Source organism: Lipotes vexillifer, unplaced genomic scaffold (genome assembly GCF_000442215.2).
Source record: "Lipotes vexillifer unplaced genomic scaffold, Lipotes_vexillifer_v1.1 scaffold240, whole genome shotgun sequence".
Lineage (NCBI taxonomy): Eukaryota > Metazoa > Chordata > Mammalia > Artiodactyla > Lipotidae > Lipotes > Lipotes vexillifer.
The window spans coordinates 6,095,674-6,108,017 of NW_006797481.1; the positions used below are offsets into that span (position 1 = coordinate 6,095,674).

At 34.2% G+C, this 12,344-nt stretch overlaps 1 protein-coding gene across 1 annotated transcript in view; it reads right to left on the reverse strand.

The window, feature by feature from the left end:
• ATRNL1 (attractin like 1) overlaps positions 1-12,344 on the reverse strand; it is a 713,182-nt gene that overhangs the window by 559,012 nt on the left and 141,826 nt on the right. The window contains exons 15-17 of the mRNA XM_007469606.1: positions 10,902-11,083; positions 1,983-2,196; positions 87-275 (exon numbers count right to left, since the gene is read on the reverse strand). Of these exons, the coding sequence (XP_007469668.1) occupies positions 87-275; positions 1,983-2,196; positions 10,902-11,083 (585 nt within the window). The remainder of the gene's footprint in view (positions 1-86; positions 276-1,982; positions 2,197-10,901; positions 11,084-12,344) is intronic.

The window sequence follows — 12,344 nt, forward strand, 5'->3', positions numbered from 1 at the left end:
TCCTCAAATGTTCAATTTCTCTGTCCATCACAGAAAAGTGATTTATGTTGCAGTTAAACAAAAAGGGACTCTAGAGAAATACTTACGAGAGCAGGTGGCAGTCTGCCACTCCAGACACTGTCCATATGGAAAAGAGATTATGTAAGCATTCGAGTCAACGCATCGCTTCGTGCTGCTGCACCACATACACTCCATTCCGTTGCTGGTACAGTTGGAACACGACGTCCTTAAAGAGCAAGGCTTTTTGCAAGGTCTTGCATTTTGATTTGGACTAACTGGAATAAATCAGCAAATATAATTATTTTATTTGTTAACTGCTTTCTAACACAAGTATACGAGTTTCGTTCATTTTGTTGTTTAGGGAATGTTTCAATTAAGCCAAGTGTCGGATAAAAATTAGAGTTAAAATTGTATGATAAGGTAAATGAGAATGAAGATGACATGTCAATACTTCTTAAATTTATTATCTAATTTGAAATTTATAATGCCTTGGAAATTTTTAATCGTTTACAAAGTACATAAAATTGTATAACTTAAAATTTTTTTAATAGAAATGTAATACATGACCTAGGTTTTTCTATCCATTGGCTAAATATTATGTACACTAACATTATTTACTTTTCTAGCTAGCCATAATTCTATAAACATTCCACACTTTATCAAAGCAACAAACAAAAATAAAAGTTTACTATAAAATTTTTACATAAAATGTAATATTCATCACACCCATTAGGATGACTATTTTTTTAAATGTTGGCAAGGATGTGGAGAAATTGGAAGCCTGTACACTACTTGTGGGAATGTTAAAATGGTGAAGCTTCCATAGCAAACAGTATGGCAATTCCTCAAAAAATTAAACACAGAATTACCATATGATACAGCAATTCCACTTCTGGCTATGTACCCAGAAGACATGAAAGCAGGAACTGGAACAGATATTTGTACATCCATGTTCATAGCATCATTATTTACAATAGTCAGTAGGTGGAAGCAACAAGTGTCCACCAATATATGAATGGATAAACAAAATGTGGTATATACATACAATGGATAATTATTCATGTTTAAACAGGAATGAAATTCTGACATATGTTACAACATGGGTGAACTTTGAAGACATTATGCTAAGAGAAATAAGCCAGTCACAAATGGACAAACACCTTATGATTCCACTTATATGAGATACTTAGAGCAGTCAAACTCATAGAGACAGGAAGTAGAAGGTGGCTCTCAGGGGCTGGAGGAGGGATGAGTGGGGAGTTATTGTGTAATGGATATGGAGTTTCAGTTTGGGAAGATGAAAAAGTTCTGGAGATGGATAGTGTTGATACATTAACAACAATGTGGATATGCTTAATGACAGTGAACTCTATACTTAAAAAATGTTTTAAAAAGTAAATTATATCTCAAAAACACTGAAGGGAAAAATGGTTAAAATTATAAATTTTATGTTATGTATATTCTTCTGCAATACGAAATATAGTATTTTAAAAAAAAGAAAAGAATTCAATATTCCTATCTCACTTAACAAAAACCCATTTCAAAAGATGGAACAGCAATGTTTCTCTTCATTTGCCAACTGAAATAATAGATCTGTAAGATTAAAATGATTATAAATTAGTTGTTGATCTTAATGATAAATCTTTCTTACAAAGACTATTATTATAAAAGTAAAACACATTAAAATATTAAGAACAGATTATTACTATACTGTAACTACAAACATATGTTCATAATCTCACTATTTTAACCAAGAAATAAAGATTGTATAAAATAATTTTGATATTTTCACAAGTTAAGGCTGAGGTCACTAATAGTAAGTGGGGAATGTGAATAAAGATAAAATATACATTGAAATCAGCATCATAAATAGATGGTGACAGTTACTTCAGGCCTACATAGCATCACACCATGGAAGAGGGTAGTGGCAAGAAGGGTTGGAAACATATTTTTAAAGAATACAAGTTTACTGGACTACTTACCAACAGGTTTTTCACAGACAAGACCATCTGCCATAGAGGTACAAGGATTAGCTTTTAAGCCTGCCACTGCTGCCCTTTCTAGATACGCACAGAACCCAGAATCATTGGGTTCACCAGGAAGCCACTGTAGTGTTGTGTTTGTAAATGGTGACATGTCTTCCCATCCCCAGTAGGATATATTGATCTTGCGTAAGCCTACCCAAGGTGATACTTTCTGTAAACAATAGCAAAAGGGACATTTTTAAAAAGTGAGATGCAAAAATCCTGCATCATATTCCTTAGCAAACAGTTCATTATCATTAAAAATTACATTTGAAAATATATAGAACTGCCTTTCTAAGGACTTCAAGTACTAAGGATAATTAACAATTCCAGCACATCTTGGAGAATGATGTATAATAGAACACTATGTTTAAAACATATTTTGTGTTTAGTGACATGACTGGGGTCATTTCTTTAGCCCTCATGAACCTCAGTTTCCTCTTCTATAAAATGGTGATATCTGATATAAATACCTAACTTATGAGGGAAGATCATTAAAAAAACTTAACATATTGTGTTGCTGCTACTGTTACTGCTACTTCTGCTGCAGCTACTATTACTACTGTTACTACCAGTCTAATCAGTTGTAGAGTTAAGAATCTAAAGCTAAATTGACATTTTGTGCACTGTGACAAAATAGAAAACAAAATCAATGAAGGCTTAGTGAAGACTTCACAACAGGTTCACAAAGGACTAGGAAGAAGGGCCTCTCTCCTAGTTCAGACCTCTACTAGTACACAAGGACTTTAGCGCAGTTTTAGATAAATTAACATCATCTACTTTCATTACTAAAGAGATAAAGAAAACTAATAAAATATTTGACCCTGATGCCTAAATTTAATTAACAGAGGTTGACAAATGCCATTAAACTAAACTTTCTTAGTTCTCTCAATAATATTTCAAAAGTAGCTTAAAAACAAAATATATACTGTATTTATATACCTTATTTTAATCATTACTCAATTTTAAAATATATTATTCTAATGAGACTGAAAAAATAATGATATAATCTTGGTCCAAGGTACTCTCTTTACAAAATTTTTTAGATTATGAACACCTCTTTTTCTTTCTTTGTTTCTGCTTTAGAGTTATGCTTTTCTTTTTGAGATTTTATTTTTCGTTTTTTCTAGCTTTCTTGAGGTATAATTGACAAATGAAAATTATACCTGTATAAGGTGTCTGATTTTTTTTTGGTATATGTACACATTATGAAATGATTACCAGAATCAAGCTAATTAACATACCCATATGTATATATATTTTTTCTTTATACATCCATGTATCCGTTGATGGACACTTAAGTTGTGTCCATAGCTTGGCTATTGTGAATAATGCTGCAATGAACATAGAAGTGCAGATATCCCTTCAAGATACTGACTTAATTTCCTTTGGATATATACCTAGACATGGGACTGCTGGGTCATATGATAGTTTTCATTTTTTGAGGAAACTCCATACCATTTTCCAAACTCACTATACTGCTTACATTCCCACCAACAGTATACAAGAGTTCCTGTTCTCCTCATCTTTGCCAATATATGTTACCTCTTTTTTTTTTTTTTTTTTTTTTTTTTTTTTGCGGTACGCGGGCCTCTCACTGCCGTGGCCTCCCCCGCTGCAGAGCACAGGCTCCGTACGCGCAGGCTGCTCAACCACTGCGCCACCAGGGAAGCCCACTTCTTATTTTTTTGATAACAGCCATTCTAACAGGTGTGAGGTGATATCTCAATTGGTTTTGATTTGCATTTTTCTGATGATTACTGCTGTTAAGCTTTTCATCATATATCTGGCTGGCCATTTTTATGTCTTCTTTGAAAAATATCTATGTCCTTTGCCCATTTTTTAACTGGGTTATTTATTTTCTGTTGAATTACTTGAGTTCTTTATATATTTGGGACATTAAATCTTTATTAGATGTATGGTTTACAAACATTCTCTCCCATTCCAGAGGTTGTCTCTTCACTCTTTTTTTTTTTTTTTTTTTTTTTTTTTTTTTTTTTTTTTTTGGGCTATGTTGGGTCTTTGTTGCTGCGTGCGGGCTTTCTCTAGTTGCAGCAAGTAGGGGCTACTCTTCATTGCAGTGTGCAGGCTTCTCACTGCGGTGGCTTCTCTTGCTGCGGAGCATGGGCTCTAGGCATGCGGGCTTCAGTAGTTGCGGTACATGAGCTCAGTACTTGTAGCTCATGAGCTCTAGTGCGCAGGCTCAGTAGTTGTGGTGCACGGGCTTAGTTGCTCTGTGGCATGTGGGATCTTCCCGGACCAGGGCTCGAACCCGTGTCCCCCGCATTGGCAGGTGGATTCTTAACCACTGTGCCACCAGGGAAGCCCTGTCTCTTCACTCTTGATTATCTCCTTTGCTATGCAAAATCTTACTAGTTCGACACAATCTCATTTATCTATATTTGCTCTTGTTGTCTGTGCTTTTGGGGTCACATCCAAAAAATCATTGCCCTGACCCATGTCGAGATTTTTTCTTGTGTTTTCCTCTTGTAGTTTTACAGTTTCGAGTCTTAATGTGTGTAAGTCTTTAATCCATTTTGAATCGATTTTTTAATATGGTGTAAGATAAGGATCGACTTCCATTCTTCTGCATAAGGATATCCAGCATTATTCATTGAAGAGACTGTCCTTTTCCCATCGTGTGTTCTTGGCACCTCTGTCAAACATCAATTGATCATAAATGCTTGGATTTACTTGGGGCTATTATAATGTGTCTTGGTGAAAGTCTCGTTATGTTTAATCTATTCGAGGTTCTCTGGGATTTTTATGGATCGGGATGTTCTTCTCCCTCTCCATATTCGGGAAGTTTCCTGTAATTATTTCTTTAAATGAGCTTTCTGCCACTTTCCCTTTTCCACGAGGGCAAGCCTGGAGCCTGAGTCTGTGGGTGCAGGCCTGGATCCTAGGTCTGAAGGACCAGTCTGGCACAAGGATCCACTGGGGTAGGACTGGTAACTGAGTACAAAGTGGTGAGCCTGGAACCTGGTCCACAGTGGCAGGTCTGCAGGCTGGTGCATGGGCCAGTTTGGAGCCTGGAACTGCGGGAGCCACCCAGGAGCATGGATCCACAGGGCTTACCTGGCACTGGATCGGCCATGAGCCTGAATCCTATGGACTGGTGCTGGGGCAAGCCGGGCACCTGGGCCATCAAGTATGCTCATGAGGCTGCAGGGGCTAGCCTGGTACCAGGGTCCACTGGGGCAAGCCTGGTCCTGAGTCTTTGGGGTAGGTCTGAAGCCTGAGTCCATGGGGGTGGGCCTGGTACCTGGGATCGCAGGGGAGGGCCTGAAGCCTGAGTCCACTGGGATGAGCCTGACCCTGGGTCTCTAGAGGCCAGCCCAGTGCTGGGGTCTAATGGGGAAGGTGTGGATCCTAGGTCTCCTGTTGCCTAGAGATATGGGGGACTAGCCTGGAGGCTGAGTCTGCGGGTGCCAGCCTGCAGCCTGAGGCCACAGGAGCCAGTGTGGTACTGGGATATGCCTGGCGCCTGGGTCCACAGGGATCATCCAGGCACCGGGGTTCACTAGAAGTAGCCTGGAAGTAGCGTCCAAAGCAAAATCGGTGCTCATTTCATTCTCCTTCCCCTTTGCAGAGGGTATTTCTCACCCTTTCTCACCGTGCTTCCTGTACCATGCAGGCTTAGGGGAAGGATGATGCAGGTAATGTGAAACTGTCCTTTCTACCATCTTCAATGAGTGTTTTCTTATTTCTGTGTTCCCCCAACCACCCCCAACCCAGTGCTATAATCTCTTACCTGGACTCCTTAGCTTTTGTAAAGGTATTTTGTATATGGATGATTGTTCAAATCAATGTTTCTGTGAGGGAATGAGTGCTGCAAACTCCCATTCTATCACCTTGCTGACATCATTCCTGAACATTTCTACCTTAAATATACATAATAATAATTTATGTTCTCAGTTACCAAGCTAATAACATTATAATGTGAAGTGGTTTCAAAACTCCACATCATCTTTTTTTTTTTTTTTACATTACTGACTGTCAGGATAGAGAAAAATATGTCCCTCCACTTGAGTCTTTAACAATATAGAAATAAGATATATAAATCCAGTATTTACTCTAAATATGTTGTACAAATGGTCCCAGAGAGCTTTTAAAGAACCCGTAGACCTAGAAATTTATAAGGTATAAATATAACAATTTTCACACAGAAAATACTCAACAAATATTTCTTAAATGAAATTAAAGTATTATGAATATTCATTATAACAGTAGATCTCATATCACCTAGTAGAGTATTGTACACATAGTAGGTAGTCAACAAATTTTGCTAAGCAAGGCCATTAGAACAGAGATGCTTAGTTTCCAACATCCAATTCCTGAGACAGAGATAGTGCTTAATAAATAATGTTTCTAATTATAAAAATACACATGCTGCTTTGCCTTGTGATCATCATATATTTCATACTTATTCTCAAAGATATTTTGATAACAAAAAAGCTATAACATTTTTATAGTTCTTGATAATAACAGCAGATTCTTATCATGATGATTTAGAGAATAATATTTCATTTTAAATGACTTGTTTTTACTATAGCAAGTCATTTAAAATGAAATATTATTCTCTAAATCATCATGATAAGAATCTGCAAGGAAGAGGAGAGGAACAGAAAAATAAGCAGTTGATAAAACATTTAAAGTAACTATTACGCAGTAAATGAACTGGACAGACAGTTGAAGAATGAAAGATAAATTACTATATTATAAAAATTTACTGCAGCACACCATAAATCATTGCAACATTTCATTAGCCATTTCTGATAAGTAAATGATCATTTGATCCAGGATACCTGTTTTAAGTGCATGAATTTGTCAATCTTTATTTGCTACAGAAGGGTTACCTTAAGTCTATACAACTGCAATGACTCAGGATATAATTCATTTTATATAAAGATATGCTTAGCGGAATGTCACCCTGCAGAAAATTCCACCTTTGAAATTTTGCTAAAGCTCATATTTCTAATGAAATAAAACATTCTTCATTTACAGGGCAGGCTATGCCACAAACTACTGAATCTAAGTTCATCACACATCCAAAATAATTGTTGGTCTAATCTTTATGACTTATAATCATAAGCATATACACACTACTGTATATAAAATAGTTAACTAATAAGGACCTACTGTATAATCATAAGCAAGAAAAAATGATCAACTTACATAAGAAATCTTGAAATATGAAATTTCTAAAATAGCATATTTCAAGGTTAAAATGTAAAAACTAAAAATAATGTATTTTAAACAAGGAAAAAAGCAATAGAGCTCAAATGCCAAACACTAGTACTTTCTAAAACTCAAAGAATGTGGATCTACCAATAAAACGCTCTTTATAAGTTACACATATTCAGTAGTACTAATTTCCAAATGTTCATTGATAACTGAATCTCAATTTTGTAATTAAAGAAATGAAGCTCTTGGTAGTACAAGAATATAAATAGATCTTAAATTATGTTGTATGCTCCATATGACTAAAAATGAAACTTTACAAATAATACCGTCAATATTTTCTAAAATATTTTTTAAAAATCAACAGATCTCTCCTAGATGACACCACTTGCATCTTATCCTCAACCATAAGGCTGGTAGCTCTCAAACAAGGTAAATTAAGAGAAAAAACAGACGCACTTCTCTGACCTCCTTACAAATATCTTAATGCACTGGCCAACTCAAAGTCCTGCAATAATTAACTATAGCATTACTCTAGGAAACTCCTTAAGTCCACGTTACTGGTCAGGTATCCATCCTCTATCTTCATACATCACCCTGTGTGCATCTATCATTGCAATTATCACACTTTGGTATAACTGTGTTTGTATTTCTCCCCCATAAGCTCTTTAACAACAGTGATTGTTTTTGATCTCTATATACTCAGCAAGCAGTAGACTGCCAAGTACAATGAAGGTGCTCAATAAATTTGTACTAAATGAATGAAGATTAGCCCATCCTTCCCAGAAATATAGCTTCAGTTCACACAAAAATGGTTTTATAGATCAATTTTTCATACAAATTTAATTATTATAGTTTTTCTTTTCCCCATTAATATCAAGCATATAACAAATGTTTGACAGCCAAGTATCACAATGTGACATCCATGTAAAATTTCTGAATATTTATAAAAACTGGGGGTATAATAAATTTATCAATTAGGGGAGGGCTTTGACTCTACAGATATAAAATGGCATTAGAAATTAAATTATCTGTATCAATACTCATGAGAAATACACACACTAATACCACCACAAAAATTATGGCAGGCAGTAATAATGAACTGAATGTTCACACAAACATTTCAAAAGAGTATGTGTTTAAGTCCCTCTAATTTTTTGACATTTATACAAAACTGTTCTTATATCACTTTTTAAAAATCAGATGCTTGTTCCCCTGTTATTAGCAAAAGGAAAATCAGTAACATATATTCCTATTCTTTAGCATAAATCAGAAATGATCTTAAGAAGGAAAAGGTCCTAGTATAATTAGTGGGGGTGAGTGGAGAAAGGCTTTGTAAAGTGGAAAAATTAAAACACTAGTCTGGGGCAAATATTTTTCTACAGTCAATATCAATATTATTAACTATTCATCGAATAAATTCATTTAGTTACTTAAGAATTCATTATCTAATTAATGATTCTTGGAAATAGTAGTTACAGCAGTAGTGGAAACATACAAAAATAATCTTTAAAGTGCAAACAATAATAATGATAACTTTAGTAAACACTAAGAAATAAAATGTATCTGTGCTCTTCACATACAATACCTCATTTATTTCTCACAATAAACATATAAGATGGCTATGATTACTACACCAGTTTACAGATGAGGAACATAAGCTGGGGAGGTTAACTTGCTACTAAGCTGTGGAGATAAGCAGTATGTCCAGACTGCATGCTCTCCAACATTTTGATACGCTGTCCTCAATGCTGCTTAAAAATCAGCTATACCAAGGAAGTATTACTTAACTGTTTCAATAGCAAGCAATTGGTAATCTTTGCTCTGAAAAGTTTTCAAGCCAAAACCATATCCACTGCACTGCAGAGTGGAGTTCTGTAGCACCAACAGACCCTTGTCCAATAAAAGCCATAACCTAAGGTCAAAAAAAGTCATTGAGATCTAATATAGTTTTCAAAGCAATAGTTGAATTATAGCCATATCTCCATTATTTGTATAGAAATCATGCCACTTTGTGGATTATTTACCACAGGGTGTCTATGTGTGTGTGTGTGTATCTTAAACATTGGCCAAATCTTGTACACACCTCAGATCTGAGGTATTTATTACTGTTTAGCTTTATCACTTACCTGATCTATATTGAGTTCTAATTTTATTTTGACACAAAATACAAAAATCTTCAATGATGCTATGACAGTTTATATTATCTTAGTATATTTCAAGTATGTATACGAACTAAATAAGGTATTTTAAATTATATTTAGTAAATTATTTCTAAATCTCCTACAACTTAAGAGTTGACTATATTTTTTCTTTTTTAATTGACGTATAATTGACATATAACATTGTATTAGTTTCAGGTATACAAAATAATGATTCAATATTTGTATATATTGTGGAATGATCACCACATAAGTCTACTTAACATCTATCACCATACAGTTTTCTTGTGATGAGGATTTTTAAGATCCACTCTCCCAGCACCTTTCAAATACATAATACAGTATTATTACCTATAGTCACCATGCCATGAATTACAGCCCCATGGCTTGTTTATTTTATAACTGTAAGTCTGTACCTTTTGACCCCCTTCACCCATTTTGCCCACCCTCCACCCTTGCCTCTGACAACTACCAATCTGTTCTTTGTATCGCTGAGCTTAGTTTTTTGTTTTTTCATGTGTATTCTTGTTTCTTTGTTTTAAATTCAACACAGAAGTGAGATCACAGGGTACTGAAATCTTGCCATTTGCGACAACACGGATAGCTCTCAAGGGCATTATGCTAAGTGAAATGAGTCAGACAGAGAAAGAAAATGATCTCACTTACATGTGGAACCTAAAAAAAAAATCCAAAAACAATATATATCACAATATTACAAATATAAAACCATTATGTTGTCTACCTGAAACAACATGTCAAATATACCTCAATTTTTAAAAATGTCCTCAAGACATTTCAAGTAAGTATCTAAATAAGATATTTCAAAACAATATTTAGTAAATTATTTCCAAATCTCCAACGTAATCTGTTCTTAAGAGTTGACTGTATTTTAACATCCCAAGAACAGAAAATACTGTGAATTCCTATTAAAAATTTCTTATAAAATGATATTTGACATTATTTCCAAGGAAATATTCCATTTTCTATGGACCAACTCTCTAGGAAATTGAAACTGTTCCCAAATGCTGTATGTTCCAAATCTCCCATGTACTTTAAAAATCGGTTTAAGTCCTGCTAACTATTTGTATATTATTTCAAGCAAATCTATACCTAGGAAAATAGCGTAATTCAAAAACTTAACCCACAGAACACACACACAAAGATACATATATACAAATATAGACAATGTATAGATACATATATACAAATATAGCTAGTGTTCTAATTATAAGGGACATTCCAAAATTATTACACTTCAAAACAAATTCTTAAATTATATGCACAAGTTTTAAAGTATATTTAAAGTATATTTATTCATATGAGATGTCTTCTTGGTAAGATAATGCAATGGTTTACTGAGCAAAACATGAGATGAGTAATTTAGAAAACTTTACTACCAAAGAAGTCAGTTCTACTTTTACTTCAACGATTTAGTAAAAATAGTGTATTAAAAAACAAAACGAATGAACCATTGCCAGTGGTTACAGGATTGTCAGCATATTTCCATAATAAGAACAAGTATAGTTGTTACCTGTTGCGTATACTTCTGTATTTCATCCAGTACAAATTCCACTTCTTTCGAGGTTGTTAATGAAGCAAGATTTCCACTAAGATTATAGCAATAAAGTTTTGCATTGTCATAGTTTTCTCTACTGGAATTAATTCTAAGACAAGCATCCCCAATATGATTCCATCCTTCTCCACAAAGATGAGCTATAGTCAAAAAAAAATTATATCTTATTTTTAGATTACCAAAAAGCATGTGTATTTTTCAATTATTTCAGAATTCTAAATACAACTTCGGTATTCGTTTAAATAATTTTAACAATGAAAATCTAAATATATCACTATAACACACTAAACTAAATTTGACTAATAGTTTGATGAAGAATAAGAAGATCCTAATTTTTTCTTTAATTCTTAAACATAAGAAAAGCTATGGCTCTATAACATCTGTTAAAATGTGTTGACTGTTAGGTTTTCTGTGTAAACCTAGTGTACTGGCACACGGTTTCTCAGCAAGTAAAATCACTACTGCACTTATGTCCCAAAGTGCAATTTATATAATACAAGATCACTTTAATAGAAAAATAACCAGCACATAACAAAAGCAATTTCAAAGTTATCCTACAAGTGTAGCTAATTGTCCTCTAAATCTAATTTCCATAGCCCAGGTGTACGATTTTGATATAAGCTGGGTTCTTTGATTCTTTAATTATAACTGTGGGGCAAGAAGTCTCATTTCATTTACGTACAGTAAAGAAGCTATAAGCTTTGCTTTCTAGTATTTACTTTTACACAGTCATTCAGGTCTTTCGAAAGTTTAAACATACCATTCAGTAACAGTGGTTTATCCTTAGGGTCCAAATCAAACTTAAAACAGTGCCTATTTTCTAAAACATGGATTTATAAATACAATATAAAGTTATACTCTAGTGTGCATTAATTAACATTGCAGTGTTTTATTAACACACCGATCTATGAAGTTTCACTACATTTTAGTTTCCACATCACTAAATATATCAGTGCCTCTTGCCCTTTCAGCCTTGGATGCATTAATACAATCTTTATGGAATTGTTATAAAGCAGCAATTCTCAAATATTCTGGTCTTAAGACCCCTTTAACTCTTAAAAATTATTGAGAACTCAACATATTTTTTCCCTAATGCATTTTATACCTATTGGGTTTGACCATATTAAAAATAAAAACTGATCTTTTAAAAATATACTTATTCATTTAAAATTATAATTTAAATTTTTATTACAAACACACTTTTCCAGTTTCTGGGATGTCTTGTCCCTTTATGCTATTATAGGCTTGAAGAAGATGTACCATCAAATTTTCTCCTTAGGAGCAGTTCAAATCAGGTCCCTGGCATCAAAAAATTGAGATGGGTTGATAAATGAATAGGGCATGGTTAGGCAGAGAGATCAGGAATAAAGCAGAGCAAGATGTGCATCGTAGAATCTAGGG